At 41.7% G+C, this 20,424-nt stretch overlaps 1 protein-coding gene across 1 annotated transcript in view; it reads right to left on the bottom strand.

The window, feature by feature from the left end:
• si:dkey-106n21.1 (solute carrier family 23 member 1) overlaps positions 1-20,424 on the bottom strand; it is a 146,145-nt gene that overhangs the window by 19,440 nt on the left and 106,281 nt on the right. Inside the window, exons 8-9 of the mRNA XM_060926757.1 lie at positions 13,992-14,156; positions 7,126-7,234 (exon numbers count right to left, since the gene is read on the bottom strand). Coding sequence (XP_060782740.1) covers positions 7,126-7,234; positions 13,992-14,156 — 274 coding nt within the window. The remainder of the gene's footprint in view (positions 1-7,125; positions 7,235-13,991; positions 14,157-20,424) is intronic.

Genomic DNA, 20,424 nt, shown 5'->3' with positions numbered 1-20,424 from the left:
ATTATTGTTTTTTTTTATTAAAGTGCATTTAAAGTTCTGACTGCCCAAGGGAAGAAGCTGTTCTTGAATCTGTTGGTTTTACATCTGAAGGAACTAAACCTTTTCCCAGAGGGCAGCATACTAAACAGGTGATGGTTGGGATGAAAGTGATCTTTTATGATCGCCTTAGCTCTGGTGAGACACCTGGAGCTGGCGATTGCATCCAGGGAGGGGAGTGGACAGCCAATCACCCTCTCTGCAGTTCTGGTGACCCTCTGTAGCCTCTTTCTGTCAGCCACTGTGCAGCCAGCGTACCACACTGGGATGGCGTGCACCAGCACGCTCTCAATCGTGGCCCGATAGAATGAGACCAACAAGTCGGTTTGCAGCCTGTTCCGTGTCAAGACCCTCAGAAAATGGAGGTGCTGCTGGGCTTTCTTTACTAGGGCAGTTGTGTTAGCCACCCAAGACAGGTCCTCAGAAACGTGGGTCCCCAGAAACTTAAAGGTGGGAACTCTCTCCACTATGTCGCCTTTTATGCGGGGGGGGGGGGGGGGGGGGGGGGGAGTCGGCTTTGCTCTTATGGAAGTCCATGACCACCTCCTTGGTCTTTCTGGTGTTGAGGGTAAGGTTGTTGCTGTCACACCACTCTGTCAGTCACTGGATCTCATCTCTATAAGCAGAGTCATCATTCTTTGTGATGAGTCCTACCAGAGTGGTGTCATCAGCGAATTTTATGATGATGTTACAGGGGTGTGTGGGTGTGCAGTCATGTGTGTATATGGTGTACAGGAGAGGGCTCAGCACACAGCCCTGTGGAGAGCCAGTGCTGAGTGTCAGGGTGGATGAGCTCCTGTTACCAATCCTGACAGACTGTGGGCAGTCGGTGAGGAAATCTCTGATCCAGGCACACATGGTGGGGAGGAAGTCCAAGTTGACCAGCTTGGCTATGAGGATGTCTGGAATGATGGTGTTAAAGGCTGAGCTGAAGTCGATGAAGAGCATTCTTACAGAGGTCCCAGGATTCTCCAGGTGGTGCAGGGCAGTGTGGAGGGCAGTGGAGATGGCGTCCTCAGTAGACCTGTTCGCTTTATAGGCAGACTGGTGAAGGTCAAAGCTGGGGAGGAGGCAATCTTTGATGTGTTTTTGGACCAGCTTTTTGAAGCATTTTGCCACCACAGGTGTTAGTGCAATGGGTCTATAGTCATTGAGACTACTAATGGTGGTGGACTTAGGGACGGGAACTATGGTTGCCGATTTCAGGCAGTGGGGGACGGTGGCTAGTGACAAAGAGAGACTAAATAACCTGGTGAACACAGGAGACAGCTGGTCAGTGCAGGCCTTAAATACACTGCCAGGTATACCGTCTGGGCCAGCAGCTTTCCTCTGGTTCACTGCCCTGAACACACTGCGAACCTGGTGTTCCTGGAGGGTAAGTGTGTGTGAACTGGGCTCAGGGGAGGCTATGAACAGAGGTGTGTGTGTGTGGTAGGGATGTTTACAGTCTTTTTGAAGCGAGCAAAGAAGTGGTTTAGCTCTTCAGCTAGAGAGAAGTCTATGTTTCCTGTGCTTGTCCCATTACCTTTGTAGTTGGTGATATGTTTCAGGCCCTCCCATACCTGCCTGGGGTTGTTATCTGAGATGTGGTCGGACAACTTATTTGCATAGGCCAGCTTTGCCTCTCTGATGGCCTTTGATGCCATCAATGCCATGATTGACTTTTTTTATCTCAGGTGATGAGATGGAGACTGATGCAGATGATGCTGAGAATCAAAGTGAGAATTTATTTCCTGTTATAAACTTATAATTCTTCACAATTTTTCAGCAATGCTGTTCTTCCAGCATGGTGGTGTAGTGGTTAGCACTGTTGCCTCACAGCAAGAAGGTTCTGGGTTTGAACTGCACAGCTGAAGGGGGCCTTTCTGTGTGGAGTTTGCATGTTGTCTGCATGGGTTTCCTCCAGGTGCTCCGGTTTTCTCCCGCAGTCTAAAGACATGCAGATTAGGTAAAATACCCAGCTTCTGGGGTTGCATATCATTAATGTCTTTCATAAGGCATGCAACAAACTAAATAAAATATGGAAGTCTAACCTCCCAAGGCTCCTGAAAGTAAAGCTATTCCAAGCCACAGTTGAAAGCGTGCTGCTATATGGTTGTGAGACCTGGACCATTACAAAGAAAATCAGGAAAGCCTTGGATAGGTGTTACACCAGAATGTTGAGAGCAGTTTCAAATGTGAGCTGGAAATCACATATGACCAACAAAGAACTACATGGTGACATACCTCATCTCACAACTAAAATCACTACCAAGAGACCTACATTGTAAAAGGGCAGAAGGGAGTGTGGTGTCAAAATTGGTTACATGGCAGTCTACACAAGGGAAAAGAACTCAAGGGTGTCCCATGAAGACCTACATTGACCTACAATAGGATGACATGGGCTATGAGATCCAGGAGATTGAAACCAGCATGCAGGACAGATGTTTTTGGAGAACCATCATCAATGCCCAACAGCAAGAGTTGACAGAGTGAGTGAGTGGGGTTGCACAATCCAGTGCATACTTAGTGCCAGTCCCAAGCCCAGATAGATTGGGGAGGGTTACGTCAGGAAGGACATCTGGTATGAAAAACTATGCCAAATCAAATGTTGATTGATGAGCCATTGTAGTGACCCCTAATGGGACCAGCCAAAAGAAGAAGAAGAAGCTGTTCTTCCATTAATATATTAGGTTATAAATGTAGAGGTAGGCATGACATCTTCTTTCAGAAATATGGAAATTTGAAGGATTTCCCCAACGCTAACAATGTTTAATTTATTCGTGAATGATGTGTTGCACTTTTTAATAGTTAAATGTTGTGAAATGTCTGAGAGACAAGTTCTTGTTCTCACCTACATTACACAGCTGTGTTAAACAGTCATTGTCTCATTCTCGTCCTCTCTCTCTTTCAAAGAAAGTCAGCTTGTCATTTTACAGATAGACCAGAAAATTTTAAGTCTTCTGTCCTGAAGACTTTTCCATTCTGAGTAACATTGCAAAGGACCGTGATTGTTACAAAGTACTGACACCTGAGACTCCACACATAAATGTTAAATAAACGTCTCTTAGCTTTATGGCACATCCTCCATACACATCCCTGTGAATGAGTTGTTACTACAGAAACAGCTGGAATTACTATCCGAGCTGTGCACAGCTTCTGACCAATCAGAGTCAAGAATTCAACTGCTTGTCAAATCAAAGTGGACTGGAATTAAATGCTGAGTGAATGTTTTCAGATATTACGATGCTGTGTGTGTGTGAGTGAGAGAGAGAGAGAGACATTGTCCAGGAAGCTTGTATTTCAGTAGGCTTATATTTTTCATTTATTTACGAGCAGTCCACTTCCGGAAGCTTAATAGAGACAACTTATTAGATTTTAAAAGATTTTCTTGTTAAAAGATACTTGCTGATGCATAAAATCCATCAAGACATCCCACAGAATGTCGCTGAGTTTATTTCCTGAAATCTTTATCTCATTTATTTATCTATAATTCATTTCCCACAAAGCACTTAATAGAAGATTAACTTCTTCTTTACGCTGTGCCTCGATCACTCACTGTGTGTGTTTTAATAGAGGTAGGGATACGGAATAAAATCCTCAGGGGTGTGCAGCCCTTGGAAAATAATCAACCATTTTTTTTTAAATCTGTTTTTGGGTTTATCTTTTCTACTTTTTGCCTTTCTTGTCATTGCTCTTTTGTTTCTATTGTCTCTGTTCTGCTAATTTTTTGTATCCCCTTGCTTTTACGTGGTCTGTCATTCCTGTAGCCTGTGGGTTTTTTAAAATACTTTTTGTATGTCACATAGTTCAGTGTGTGTTCCATACGGTATGTTGTTTCAAATTTTTTGTGTCTTCAGTATTGTTCTGCAGTGTAGAAAATGGTAATACAAAAAAGACCCCAAAAATACCCCCAAAACAAACAAACAAAAAAAACCTATGAATGAATAGGGGTGTATAAACTTTTGACTGGTATGGCATGTATGCTACAAATCACTGATACTGTATAAATCATTTAAGGATTTAATTTGCACTTTGAAAATCTACTTCTTCTCTTGGTTGTACATCTTGTGTTCATTGTCTGTGCACTGTTGTCTTTGTCTATTGTCTTTGTTTTGTTGTATTGTATGGCCTTTGTTTTGGTATTTAAAAAAAAAAAAAATCAATCATGTCGATTATGTTGTTAACAGGACTGAAGGACATTATTTTTCAATAACAGCATGTCCTGAAGTGTTTTAGTCCTCTCAACATTCTCCAAATGATTACACATTTTTATTTATTAAATCATGGCATGTACTTTTTTATCCATTTATAGTTACACTGACTTTAGTGGAACATCCACAAAACAAGCTCTCACTTATGTTATAGAAGCTCTAAACAATTGTTCTGTCACCACCCTCTCTTTTTTCTATTTCTTGAAAATAATAAGACAAAACATGCATAAAATAAATACGAAGCTCATGTTAACAACCCCCCCCCAAAAAAAAAAATCCACACACAAAATATCATAAACTCGTCTGTTCTGAGGATGTAGAAAATCTAAAAGTTACAGCTTTACCTTTGACTGTTACAAAGCACTGACACTGGAGACTCCTTCCATAAATGTGACATAAAACCATGTAAGCTGTTACTTTAAAAACAATGAGACCGTCAATGACGGCGTAGCTCACTCCTCCTTTGTCTAGTCCCGAAGGAACAATTTAAAGTGGGCAACTTTGCGCAATAAATGTTACAAGCTATACACTATATACAAGCTATATATAGAAGCCACCCTAGGAATACCAACCTATTTGCCAGAAAGAATCCAAAACAGTGAGGAATTGACCGAGAAGAAGTGACTTTTGTTGAACTGCTCATTAAGGCTTAATTAGTCCATAACTTAATTAATAATTGTAAATAAGCAAATCTGGGTAGAAGTTATATGCACCCTAGGGTTAGGGTTGGCCTTAACTCTGGCATCGGCACTGAAGCTGGCGCAGGTACTGACTCTGGTGTAGGCGCTGATGTTCTGGCTGATCCTGCCACTGGCTCTGGAGTAAGCACTGACACAGGATCTGACGTTGGCCCTGGCACTGGAGCTGGCTCTGGCACTAGCTCTGAAGTAGATACTGGCACAGGCTCTGATGCTGGCACTGGAGCTGACTCCAATACTGGCACTGGCATAGGTTCTGGAGTAGACACTGGCACAGGCTCTGATGCTGGCTTTGGCACTGGAGCTGACTCCAACACTGGTGCTGGCACTGGTTCTGGAGCAGACACTGACACTGACTCTGACTCTGGCACTGGTTGTGGTGCAGACGCTGGCACTGGAACAGACGCTGGTGCTGGCACTGGAACAGACGCTAGTGCTGGCTCAGGTTAAGGCATGGGTTCTGTTACAGACACTGGTTCAGGCATTAATTCAGGTGATGGTTCTGGCTGAGATTCCAGCTCAGGAGAGATAGCCTCTAAGAGGGGCTTAGGAACAACAGCCTCCTCTGCTGTCTCTACATCGGCCACTGGAGGGAGCTCTGGAGCGACAGCCTTCTCCACTGAGTCAGTCACTGGAGGGAGCTCTGGAGCAAAGGCCTCCTCCACTGAGTCAGCCACTGGAATGATTGCCCCTCCCCAAAAATTTTCATGGGATTCCTCCTTTTCCAATGATTCAAAAATGAACTTGAGCATGGCATAGAAAGTCTGTGAGCTGTGATGGGTGCTGACTCGGATCAGGTAATCCACCCATCTGTGTGCTCATCCTGTAATAAACATTAGGATGAAGCTTACCCAGATGGGTTCAGATGGCTTGGGCTCTTGGAGGTCCTCATAGAAGAACTCATACTGAAGATTGAATCCTCTAGGGCAGGGGTCTTCAATCCTATCCGCAAAGGGCCGGTGTAGCTGCAGGCTTTCATTACAGCCAAATTGGAGGCTCACTTGATTGTTGACTGGAGACGAGGGTGAAATGATTAAACAAGTGAAATCAGGTGTAGCTCCTACTTGGTTGGAATGAAAGCCTGCAGCCACACTGGCCCTTTGTGGATAGGATTGAAGACCCCTGCTCTAGGGTGATATATTCTGTAGTAGGATGCCAGGGGACTCCAGTCAGACTTCAGTCAAAATTATGAGGTGAGGGACTGAGACAGAGAGGCCCAGAAGCGGCATGGAATGGCATATTGAAAAACTTCTGCTACATCAATTGTATGGTGAAGTATTTTGTCAGGTACGTGAGGGAGGCAGATGTAAGTGCAGAAGTATCAGTTTATTTACAGTGAATATATACAGTATACACATAGGCAAGCAATCCAAAACAGCAGGCTAGATCAAAACATGAAAACAGGCAAAAGGGTCGTGCGAGGCACAAACAGGATATCAGAGGCAAATAGAGAACGGGAACGAGAAACAGACACGAATCAGGAAATAGGAAATCAAGAACATGGGTAGAAAGGCTTGGTAATGTGTTAAGTAGGTGCACACACAGTTCCTTAATAGAGTTCAGGTGCGCTTCGTTAACAGCGTGCATGCTGGAGACCGCTTGACGCGTGTGCACAGCCCGAGGCGCGCCTTCAGGTGCACGCGCCACAGCATGCAGGACTGACAGTATCCCACAATGCCTTGCATGAATGGGGAAAGCCCACCACGTGATGCATGACATCGTATCTTGAATTGGGTAATTGTGAAGCAGGAAAAAATAGTGGAGAGTTTAGGGCCATGTGGCTCTAAATTCATTAATTGTTCTATTTAAAAAAAAACACAAAAAACTAAAAACATGGGAAGTCTGTGATTCGAATTCAGTAGCTTTCGGTCCCCTAAACAAAAATAATTGGGTGTCAGAGAAAATTATTTTTATGTCCCATACTTGAAAAATCTGAAAGGCAGTCTAGCTTTAAATATTTAAATATCTAATTCATGTTCTTTTTGCTTTTAGTTATTTTAAGCACTCTGAATTGTATTTCTGTATGAAATGTTATATCCATAATTTTGTACTCTAAATATCCATGTACTCTAAATATCCATGATTTTGTACTCTAACTCTATAATACACCCCAAATTTCCTGTATTTAGTAACACTGTATGCTTTGTAAAGCACTTGTTGCACATGGAAGATGCAGACTCTTGCTACATCACTCTTACCTGTGCTGATGGTGTCTGGGTTTGAATGAAACCATGATGGCAACACAAGTCCAGTGAAGACAGAAACACCACAGATTAGCAGATTCCTGGAGGAGTTTAAGTCCACATACTGCAAGAAAGCAAAGCAATTGAATGAGCAATCAGAATAAACACACATCTGTTCCACTGTGGATACAGTGGATGCAATCACAGGAACTTTATTCAAAAAACAAACATAAATCACACTTCAGGAACAAGGAACAAAATGAGACTTAGCATAAGCAAAATCAGAAAACAAGGATGAGAAAAAAACAATAGCGAGATATCATGAGAGAATGGTAACCAAAATAACGAAAAAGAGACAACAACCATAATGAAACTAAGGCTTTTTATACACCAAGACATAATATGCTATGCTATGCTAATACGCCATGGATCGCAGAGCATGGCACCCAGAGCAATGGAGGGCTCACGTCAGAACCTCATGACAGGGCTCATGGGTATGGACTCAGTCACAGGCATGGACATGGATCTGGACTCAAGCATGGACAAGGACATGGACCTGGACAAGGGCTCAGGCATGGGCCTGGACTTAGGCATGAACTCAGACATGGGTATGGGTTTCCCAGTGGGAAATGTACTGTACAGTGCACCTTGGTCTGATCACAGGATGGGCATGATGCAACATGTTCATGGATGTTGGATCTTGTATTCAGCCACCAGTGCTTAGCATTGAACATACTGTGCATTCTCAGTGTGTCTGGGTGTCCAGTAGCCAGTGTGGTGTGAGCCCACATGATGAGTTTTCCCCAAAGTTGTGTCAGTACATAGCTGAGGCCGAGGGGGCATGCAGCAGGGAGCGTGTTAGCAAGTTCATCATTAGTGATGCTGGAGGTCGCCTCACTGACCTCAGACTGGAGCATGGCATTGGAGGTTGGCTTGCTGACCTCTAAGTTGAGCTGTGGCAGAGGCATTCACGGGTAATGACTACTAGTTTAAGGGAAAGTAGTCTACTTCGTGGGTGGAATGGTGGTGTAGTAGCTAGCACTGTTGCCTCACAGTGACAAGATTCTAGGTTCAAGCCATACATATCAACCTGTATGGATTTGATTCAATAAACATAGTATACGGGTGTATAAATAAAGTTATACGGATTCTTTAAAAAACTTCAATATTTATTTAGAGCTATAATCAATTCTCACGATGATAAAAGAGCGCATAACATTTACAAACGTACTGTACACCACAGACAGCCAGTAAAGTCTTATGAAATTGCGCGTTATCTTGTGGTAGCGAGACTTCGTTCCACTTTTGATCATGCGCACACCACATTGCGAGAATCCCACCAACCGTGAAGTCATAGACATATAAACATAGACGCCGCCTTCTGCGTAGAATCATACGTCATCCTTGCCGCCATATTGGATGTGGCAAAGTGGAGATTCTTCAACCGTCTCTGGTATAGCATCTAGACAGTAGCCAAGAATAAAGATGCCTCATTCATGTGCTGCGTTTAACTGTACCAACAGGTTTACCGTCCAAACGAGATCACATGGGATTACCTTTCACAAGTGAGACTGGAAAAATACTTTTCATTGTATTTGGTCATTATAACGTAATTTTACGAACAGATTTTCCTGACGGGCGGCACGGTGGTGTAGTGGTTAGCGCTGTCGCCTCACAGCAAGAAGGTCCGGGTTCGAGCCCCGTGGCCGGCGAGGGCCTTTCTGTGCGGAGTTTGCATGTTCTCCCCGTGTCCACGTGGGTTTCCTCCGGGTGCTCCGGTTTACCCCACAGTCCAAAGACATGCAGGTTAGGTTAACTGGTGACTCTAAATTGAGCGTAGGTGTGAATGTGAGAGTGAATGGTTGTCTGTGTCTATGTGTCAGCCCTGTGATGACCTGGTGACTTGTCCAGGGTGTACCCCGCCTTTCGCCCGTAGTCAGCTGGGATAGGCTCCAGCTTGCCTGCGACCCTGTAGAACAGGATAAAGCGGCTACAGATAATGAGATGAGATTTTCCTGACTTTGTGGCTAATATGAAGTCTCGTGCATAATAGCCGCTCGGTGAAACCTGTCTCCAAACAATGAAGTATTTCCTTTGTAACTACGCTGATAACACTTGTGTTTTTGTCAAACATTGGAGCTTTGTATTCATTCTGAAGGTTTATTGTTATTAATATTTAATAAAAAGTAACTGGGATATATCATTGTTAATTATCATTCAAATTTTAGGTAAATTATTTTAATTTGCATCTTATACGAATTTTATAAGGGAAATACGGATTTTGGAGGTTGGTTATACAGGTTTGATTGACCAAAGGTTGACATGTATGTCAAGCCCAGTGGCTGACATGGGCCTTTCTGCGTGGAGTTTTCATGTCAAGTTTGTTTGTATATTGCTTTTAACAATAGACATTGTCTCAAAGCAGCTTTACAGAATTTGAGTGACTTTAGACATGAGCTAATTTTATCCCTAATCTATCCCCAATGAGCAAGCCTGTGGCAATGGTGGCAAGGAAAAACTCCCTCAGACGACATGAGGAAGAAACCTCGAGAGGAATCAGACCCAAAAGGGAACCCATCCTCATTTGGGCAACAACAGACAACATGACTATAACATTAACAGTTTTAACATGAAGTCAGTTTCGTTGATGTTATAACTCTTCATTAATAGAAACTTGAATGCAAAACTGTTCATGACAACTGCAGTCCTAAAGTTAGCAAGTCAACTGTAGTCCTCAGCCATAAAAGCATTACTGTAAGTGTCCAGAGCGTCTTCCAAGTGTTACTTTCAACTGTTCATATGGGGCTGTCCTCCACAGGAGCGATGTGATGAGACTCCAACCAGACACAGGGCACCAGGATGGATCAGGCAGGTCCGAGGAGCAGAAGAGGTCAGCATCTCGATCTCAGGATTGACATGTAACTCAGAGGTACAGATTTGGGGGAAGAAAACACAGGTTGTTAGGTATGCCCAATGAATAAGTAGGAACAGTATACATATTGCACTGAGTACAATCAGGGACTCTGGCAAAACTAACTATGATAGCATAACTAAAAGGGGAGAGTCAGAAGGTAACACAGGCATGAGGGAGCCCCGGGACATAAAGCAGCAGCCACTACACCGTCAACAAACTCGAGTGAGCAAGCGAGTGGGGGACTGACAGCATCCATACAGTGGTGCTTGAAAGTTTGTGAACCATTTAGAATTTTCTATATTTCTGCATAAATATGACCTAAAACATCATCAGATTTTCACACAAGTCCTAAAAGTAGATAAAGAGAACCCAGTTAAACAAATGAGACAAAAATATTATACTTGGTCATTTATTTATTGAGGAAAATGATCCAATATTACATATCTGTGAGTGGCAAAAGTAAAAAAAAAAGTGAATTTATCTGCATAGTACTTTTTTTGTTTTTTCTTATATCACCTATGAATATGTTTTTATATTTCTTATAGGTTTTTATGTTTGCTGGAGTGGGGTTTGTGAGAGCTTTCCTGTAAAGCTTGTTTTTTTGCAGGAGCGTTTCTTCAGTTCATCTGAAATCCAAGGTTTCCCCTTAGAAGAATTAATATTGTATTTTGAGTTGATCAAGGGAAAAGATGAGTCTAAAGCAGAATTAAACTGTACTAGAAATGAGTGATACGGGGGCATTGTGGCTCAGGTGGGTAAGGCGCCATACCATAAATCCGGGGACCCAGGTTCGATTCCGACCCGAGGTCATTTCCCGATCCCTCCCTGTCTTTCTCTCCCACTCATTTCCTGTCTCTACACTGTCCTATCCAATAAAGGTGAAAAAAGCCCAAAAAATATCTTTAAAAAAAAGAAATGAGTTATAGGCTTCATCAACATCTTGTAACCCGAGAACCTCATCCCAGGAGACGTAACTGCTGGCTGTTTTAAAAGATACTAAATTATTTCTAGTGAATTTGTGATATTTCATTTGTCCATAAGCAGAATTAGTGCATTTAAAGTTTGGATAGTCAGTAGCATGTAAAATCTGGAAAACCGGAAGATGATCTGAGACATCACACATCAATAGACCCGAAGTGATTTCAAAGTCTAGGGACTTGAATAGGATGTTATTGATTAATGAAGCTGATGATCTAGTAATTTGAGATGGCTTTGTTATTAAGGGATAGAAATTTACAGAATAAAGAGTATTCAGAAAGTCTTTTGTTGATGTCAGATCATCTTTGAGCAAATTAATGTTGAAATCACCAAGTAATACACACAATTTATGTTCCTTGTTAATGATTTCTAAAGTAGAATATAATGCATCAATAAACGTATTTATATCAGAGTCGGGTGGCCTATAAATACATCCAACTATAATGCCTTTTCTACTGAGGGATGGACAGGATGGAATGTCGATAAATACAGACTCTACAAGCGTCATGTCAAAATCAGCACACAGATCCTTTCTACTGATGAAATTATAGTTATCCGACACATACAATGAAACTCCTCCTGTTTTGTTGTTTCTGCAAGAATGAATGGCATTATATTTCAAAAAAGGATAAAGACTGAGAATATCGTTGTTTAACCATGTTTCTGAAAAAGCTATAACTGAAAAGGAGTGTATCAGAGTTGATAAATAAGTTTTCAAACAATCATAGTTTTTAGACAAACTGTGTACATTCAGGTGGAAAGTAAAAAAAGCATCTCGACATGCAGCCGCATGAAGCAAATTATTAAACTGATTTTCAGTGAAATAATTACATGACAGTTTAGCAGAGTTTGTGTCAATATAAATCACATCAGGATTAAAGAAAGTTTCATAGATTCCGTCATTGTCCGTATTGAGCTCAAAGGGAGTGAATGCTAATAAATCAGAGTCAGTAGGGGCGATCGCCCCGATGTTTATGGGGAGTAAGTCACTGGAAGACATAGAGAAAAAGAAGATCTATACCTGGAGAGCAGGTCATTGGTCAGTCTCGGCTTGACGTGGTGCTTGGAAAAACCACACTGCTGACCGAACAGACCCAGATCCCTCTGAGCAAGCCATCTGTCAGTCAGTCGTCTGTAGCGCAGGGCTGGGCTCACTCCGCATCCAGCTACTGTTGACTGTTCAGTGGTGATGGTCCATAAAGTCCAGTCACTGCCAAAGACACAGTCCGTAGGCCTACAACAAAATATTATAATCCATTTGATGTTCCCCACAGTAGGTCTACTGCAGTGGCCGACAGGCAGTCCTTCATAGTTCCTCATACTACTCCAATTCATTAATTTCTCTTATGACAAGCACCTTCTCTTCCTCCGGTGATGCTCTATTGAGTCATATGAACACTTTACAATTCCTTGTCCATGTTGCCTTGATCTTTTTGTCTTTCTTGAGTCTGCGGGCTTCTCTCGCTGTCAGCATTTTTTATCATGAGGTGCTCATTCAGCTAAACACCTGTCCCTTTCAGCTTGCTGCGCTGCTTCAATAACTCAGCTTTGTGTTTTCGATTCACAAACCTTATTATGATCGCTGGTGGTGGCTGCGGCAGGGTGGTTGACGTCTCAAATGAGCTATACGGGTAAGCTCAGGAACACAGGTAACCTCAGTCTTGGCCATCTTGCCTCAGTGTCGGCCATCTTGCTTCCAAGATGCCACCATGCCATGGCATTCCTGTTAGAACGTATCAGAGCGACACATGTTGGTCTCATGTCTTCCACCCACTGTAATGCTAATGGTGCGAGACCATTCAGTGCTTTAAAGGTCAATAGTAGTATTTTATAATCAATACGAAATTTGATTTCATGTTCTCCCTTTGTCTATGTGGGGGTACTCCGGTTTCCCCCACAGTCCAAAGACATGCAGGTTAGGTTAATTGGTGGCTCTGAATTGACTGTGAGTGTGAATGGTTGCTTGTCTCTATGTGTCAGTCCTGCGATGACCTAGCGACTTGTCCAGGGTATACCCTGCCTCTCACCCATAGTCAACTGGGATAGGCTCCAGCTTGCCTGCGACCCTGCACAGGATAAGTGGTTACAGATAATGGATGGATGGACACTGTACTTTGTCTTCATATTGCAAACCTACACTCACTTTTAGTGAAATTACTCATGAATAACATTTCAACATACTGACAAACAACACTGTGAGAAAAACAACACTGATAAATATACCATGGTGGGAAAGGGAAATCTTCAATGCCATCATTCTTTTGATCTAGCATGACTGACACCACAGAGATAAAATATTGCTTAATAATTATTATTTGTCACAAACCTGTTCTGCTGCGTGTATCTCAGCTTAATCCCTTTGAATCTGCGAGGTTTTCAAATGTGAGGTAACAATTTAGTGAGGGGCGGCACGGTGGTGTAGTGGTTAGCGCTGTCGCCTCACAGCAAGAAGGTCCTGGGTTCGAGCCCCGGGGCCGGCGAGGGCCTTTCTGTGTGGAGTTTGCATGTTCTGTCCGCGTGGGTTTCCTCCGGGTGCTCCGGTTTCCCCCACAGTCCAAAGACATGCAGGTTAGGTTAACTGGTGACTCTAAATTGACCGTGAGTGTGAATGGTTGTCTGTGTCTATGTGTCAGCCCTGTGATGACCTGGCGACTTGTCCAGGGTGTACCCCGCCTCTCGCCCATAGTCAGCTGGGATAGGCTCCAGCTTGCCTGCGACCCTGTAGAAGGATAAAGCGGCTAGAGATAATGAGATGAGAATGAATTTAGTGAGTGTTAAAATATTTTTCAAAGCTAATGAATTGCCAAAGAGTAAACAAAACAAAAAAAACAACAACACCTGACAACCCAGTGCTATATACTGTATTTCAGCTATTTTTACAGCACTCTTTAGTTCTGCATCACAATACAGCCATCAGATCTTTCTCCATTCTCTCAAGTGAATGTATTTAATGTATCAGTCACTGTGTGATGTGAACACCTCCATTTACCTGCAGGTTTGATATTCCCACAGCAGCCACCATCCCGAACATAACCAGGAACATGCCTCCAATCACCAGCTCCAGGATGGTGATGAACACAGTGCTTAACTTCCCAAAGAGTTCCAGGAGGACCATGAGGAGGCCAGCTGTCTGCAGGACCAGTCTGCTTCCAACCTGGTACCATTAATCACAATAGCTCATCAGTCAAACTCTGCTTAATGGTTTGGTGCATACTCTTGGGTGTAGCAAAGCAAAATTTAATCTTTAAGAGCTAGGGTTAGCATGGTGTCATGGACAGAGTCAAATTTGTCCATTTGTGCATTACTAAATAACAATAGAAAGGGTGTGAATAAGACACACTGCACTTTCGGAATTCCTTTAACTGCAACTGTAATAATAATAGAGCAGCATGGTGGTGTAGTGGTTCGTGCTGTTGCCTCACAGCAAGAAGGTCTGGGTTTGAACCTGACAAGATGCTTTTTTTTTTTTTGTCTCATTAACTTCAAGCGAGATTGAAAAGAAAATCCTGGTGACAGAATGACTATTTAGAACATGATCTATAATAGGAAGTAGTCATTGGTAAATAAACATCTCCTGACAGAAAACTTCACCACATCAACAATTAAGAAGTTTTCTTTGTAAATCAACATCTAAAAAATATATATTTGATTGTTTTGAGGTTTAGATTATGTTAACAAGCTGTTACTATAGAAACAATAGCATACAGTATGTAAAAACCTGTGATTTATGTTACACTCATAACTACTGTCTGAGTTGCTGTTATAGAAAATGAATCAACACTGTCTGAGTCGATCATTTCACTGCCTTCCTGCATCTCTCGGCATGAATCTCACTCTTTCAGGATAAAAATTCCAGGGTAAAACACAGGGTGTCTATGTAAGCCACAAAAAGAATGCAAGAAATCAATCTATTTCAATCAGGGGCGCAGATAGGATTTTTGAACTGGGGGGGACTGAGCTGTCAGCAAATGATTCCATTTTGTGTATATATAAATATATATTTTGTGTGTGTGTGTATATATATATATATATATATATATATATATATATATATATACACACACACACACAACCGTTCAAAAGTTTGGGGTCACTTTGAAATGTCCTTATTTTTGAAAGAAAAGCACTGTTCTTTTCAATGAAGATCACTTTAAACTAATCAGAAATCCACTCTATACATTGCTAATGTGGTAAATGACTATTCTAGCTGCAAATGTCTGGTTTTTGGTGCAATATCTCCATAGGTGTATAGAGGCCCATTTCCAGCAACTCTCACTCCAGTGTTCTAATGGTACAATGTGTTTGCTCATTGCCTCAGAAGGCTAATGGATGATTAGAAAACCCTTGTACAATCATGTTAGCACAGCTGAAAACAGTTGAGCTCTTTAGAGAAGCTATAAAACTGACCTTCCTTTGAGCAGATTGAGTTTCTGGAGCATCACATTTGTGGGGTCGATTAAATGCTCAAAATGGCCAGAAAAATGTCTTGACTATATTTTCTATTCATTTTACAACTTATGGTGGTAAATAAAAGTGTGACTTTTCATGGAAAACACAAAATTGTCTGGGTGACCCCAAACTTTTGAACGGTAGTGTGTATACATGTTATTTCACCTCCCTCACTGCCATCACCAGGAACTACCTGCAGGCCAGGACAATGATAACATTTTAACATAGCCTATGGAAATCCAAAGTTTACACATTATCATCACGCACAGAAATTGCAAAACTAGTTTTAAAACCGCTAAGTTCCAACTGTTAAACATAGCGAGAGGCTGGGCTACGTGTGTGTGTGTAAAGTGTAAACCAGTGCATCCTGACTTTCTAACTATGCCTGTGTGTTGTGTCAGCGGCAGTTAGTCAACAACTCTTCGCAAAGTTTCCTTATGAAACAATATGCTCGATGAAATTATGGCAGGGAACGCCAGATTAAACATTAAAACTGCCTTCTGAGCACTGTATCTACAGGCTGCCACCGAAAGAAGGAGGCTACCAGAAAGGCATCTCTACTCCGTACAATTTTACTTTCACTACGACATTACTTTGAACAGACTATCAAAAAATTGCAAGGTGATATGATAAAGTAAGGCACAGTTTACTTACAGTCGTTTTTTTAAAAAAAAAAAACGATGCAATCATTTTCTGCCTTTTGGCACCCTTCATCATGCCGTGTTGGGGTCCTGAACTAGGAGGAGCTGTCCCTGATATGCCTGTCAAACTTGTTATGGGTAACCATAGCAACCAAGCTCGAGCTCGCAACCTGTGCAGTCTGCGCAGTTGCAACTATGTATGTACTGCTGTGCACCTCAATAAACCAAATGGTAATTAGTCTTTTGATTTTTCCGTGAGGTTTGCCTTATGCAAAGAAAGACAGCATAGATGTTTTTTCCTCCCTATAAGTGTGTGTGTGTGGGGGGGCCGAACGAGGTGAATTTAAATCTGGGTGGGACGAATCCCCCCCGTCCCCCCCTCTATCTGCGCCCGTGATTTCAATTCACTACTGATCTGATCAGGGGTAGGTTTCCCCAAAGCTTCTTAACACTAAGAGCATCTTAACTGGGAGAGAGAGCATTCAGAGAGCTGCTCACTCTACTATTTAACAATGATCTTTGTGTGGCAATGCTTTTGGAAAAATCAGACCAGATTTGGTTCAGCACAGATATGATTCAAATTAAATTTGATTTGAATCAGTTCAGTAAAAGTTTACGTTTTCAGACTCTGGACAGAGGAGTTTAAGTTTTGTGGTTACAGTACTTTGTAAAATGACTAGCTGTCTTATTCTCAAGCTGTCGAGAGAGAGGAAGAAAGATAGAGAGAGAGAAAAGAGAGAGAAAAAGAGGCTGGTGAGGGAACAACTGTTTCTAGCTGCTATAATGTATAACTTGCTTTCCAGATGTCCCACAACATTAAATGTAACTGTAAGTGGATAAAAAATATGACGTCATTCTTTCAACAATTTTGGGTATTGTCTATTGTCTTTGAACTTTGAAAGAAATTTTAAGGAGTCTCTAACACACACACACACACACACACACGTCTCACTATCCTTGTGGGGACCTTCCACTGACATAATTATTAATGCAGTTAATTAATGCTGTGCCTGCATCTAAACCTAAACCTAACCTTGACCTCAGTCATGAAAAGGAAACTTTGTGGATCTTTTTTAAAATTATTTATTTATTTTTACTTTTGTAGAAACCCCCCCCCCACACACACACACACAATAATAAGAATTTCCTTATGGGGATCATCCAAATGTCCCCACAAGGTTGGAATTGTCAGATTTTACTATCCTTGTGGGGACATCTGCAGATAGTGTCCTCAGCAGTATATAAACACCCACACACACCCACACACACTGATTTTCAATAGCAATGTCAGTCTTGAAAAATTTTCCTTTTTAATTCAACCTGGAGCTTTGCTTGTAAATCCATGTGGCCAAATTAGTTGACTGTTGAATAAGCCTTGAAACATTTTTCCACGGAAACTGCTGAAAGGGGGTGGCACGGTGGTGTAGTGGTTAGCGCTGTTGCCTCACAGCAAGAAGGTCCAGGTTCGAGCTCCGTGACCGGCGAGGGCCTTTCTGTGCGGAGTTTGCATGTTCTCCCCGTGTCTGCGTGGGTTTCCTCCGGGTGCTCCGGTTTCCCCCACAGTCCAAAGACATGCAGGTTAGGTTAACTGGTGACTCTAAATTGAGCGTAGGTGTGAATGGTTGTCTATGTGTCAGCCCTGTGATGACCTGGCGACTTGTCCAGGGTGTACCCCGCCTTTCGCCCATAGTCAGCTGGGATAGGCTTCAGCTTGCCTGCGACCCTGTAGAACAGGATAAAGCGGCTAGAGATAATGAGATGAGAACTGCTGAAAAGTAAATTATGACTTTATTTATCTCCTTACTGTGCCTGTGGCGAATATTCTACCTGTGACAGTTAATGATATGGACCTGAGTAATTCTTTGATGCCATGAGCATAACAAGAGAATGTTTATCATTACAGTTCCAGTTATTTTTTCTCATGATTATATATCTTTTTTTTTTCTTTTGGGTTTTGGAATCATGTGAATGTGTCATGTGTATCACTTTGACAAGATTAAACACGTTACAAACTGGCAAACAATAATGTATGAGTAGTGCCAATCTGCTAAATGTTGTTTAAAGTTGAATTGATTAACAAAATGCATGCTATGAACATACTACATAGATTAAAATTGAGTTGCGTAATTGTTGATATGGTAAACTTTTCTGTAAGGAAATGTTTATTAAACATTTATGTAAGGAGTCTCCAATGTCTGTGTTTTGTAACAGTCAGAGGTAAAGCTGTAACTTTAGGATTTCAATCACAGGACAGACAAATGCTGCATTTTTCCTCTTAGTAACTGCAAGAGACAGAAAAATCAGGCTGGTAAAGGAACAGTTGTTTATAGCTGCTATAATATACAAGATAACAAAAAATAACTTGTTTCATAGACCTTCCATAATGTATTTAAATGTAGCTATAAATGGATAATGTCAGGTATGCAAGGGAGGCGGACGTAAGTGCAGAAGTACTGTAAATCAGTTTTTTTTCAAAATATTTTTGTCAAAAATAAGAATGATGATGAAACTGCAGTACAGACTTACCAAATACTTCTCTTTTTTTAAAGAACAGACAGACAACTACGGTAGATAAAGGAAACATTAACAACAACAGCCACAAAAATAAAATTAATAAAACAAAATTAACAAATTAATCCCAACATTCACACATCCCACTCTGGCTGAGGCAGAAATCACAAACATGGATATTTAACAAACCAGCATCTAATCTAGCAGGACCCACAACCTCTTAAAATACGAAATAAAGGATTGCCACTTGGAAAAGAACTTACTGTATGGGTACACCCTCTCATTGTGTATTTAATTTTCTCAAGTTTGAGAAAGAACATGGCGTCCGTAAGCCACTGAGACACGGGGGGGGGGGGGGGGGTGTTAGAAGACTTCCACTGGAGGAGGAGGCGGCGGCATTTGGCTATCAAAGAGGTGAAATTAATAATTTCTCGTTGAACAGAATTGAATAGCCTTGGCTCAGCAGGAGTTCCAAAAATGGCAATAAAAAGACAGGGTTGTATGTCAATTCCCATTATGGTGGATATTATATTGAAATAACTGGACCAATAATTGTGTAGGCGAGGGCAAAAGAAAAACATATGACTCAGATGACACTGTAAATTTGAACAACGGTCACACTTGTCCTGTACCTCAGGGAAAATGTGAGATAACCTCAATTTAGAAAAATGCACCCTGTGTATCACTTTAAACTGAATAAGTGCCAAACTTGCACAGGATGAGACAGTGCCCAACCTGCTAACCACTCCATTCCACCAGTCATCAATGATTTGAAGACCTATCCCCTCCTCTCATGCAGCCTTAATTTTCAAGTTGGAGTGATCACTGAGGCCCAGTATACAGTTATATAACACTGAAATAACCCCCCTACTCGGCGTCTTGAGAGTAAGCAAGTCTTCCCAAGATTGCTGGGGGGGTAGAGAGGGGAAAGAAAAGAAACATTTAGAGACAAAATGTCTATTTTGAAAATACCAAAACAGGTGGTTTGCAGGTAATCCATACAATGATGACAAACTGGGAAAGCTATGGAAAATACCATCAGAATACATATCCCAAAAGCAATGGATACCTTTTTTATGCCATACTGAAAAAGCAGAATCTATACATGAGGGGGAAAACAAGTGATTATTACATAGTGGACCCAGAGGAGATGCAGCAGAAAATTTAAAATATTTCCGAAATTGAAACCAGATCTTAAAAGTATTGAGCACAACAGGGTTTTTAATATGCATTGAAATCTTAACTGGAAGAGAAGAATACAGTGGGGCAAAAAAGTATTTAGTCAGTCACCAATTGTGCAAGTTCTCCCACTTAAAAAGATGAGAGAGGCCTGTAATTTTCATCATAGGTATACCTCAACTATGAGAGACAAAATGAGAAAAAAAATCCAGAAAATCACCTTGTCTGATTTTTAAAGAATTATTTGCAAATTATGGTGGAAAATAAGTATTTGGTCAATAACAAAAGTTCATCTCAATACTTTGTTATATACCCCTTGTTGGCAATGACAGAGGTCAAACGTTTTCTGTAAGTCTTCACAAGGTTTTCACACACTGTTGCTGGTATTTTGGCCCATTCCTCCATGCAGATCTCCTCTAGGGCAGTGATGTTTTGGGGCTGTTGCTGGGCAACACGGACTTTCAACTCCCTCCAAAGATTTTCTATGGGGTTGAGATCTGGAGACTGGCTAGGCCACTCCAGGACCTTGAAATGCTTCTTACGAAGCCACTCCTTCGTTGCCCAGGCGGTGTGTTTGGGATCATTGTCATGCTGAAAGACCCAGCCACATTTCATCTTCAATGCCCTTGCTGATGGAAGGAG

This window comes from Neoarius graeffei, chromosome 8 (assembly GCF_027579695.1).
Source record: "Neoarius graeffei isolate fNeoGra1 chromosome 8, fNeoGra1.pri, whole genome shotgun sequence".
NCBI lineage: Eukaryota > Metazoa > Chordata > Actinopteri > Siluriformes > Ariidae > Neoarius > Neoarius graeffei.
This window is presented reverse-complemented; position numbering and strand designations above follow the sequence as displayed.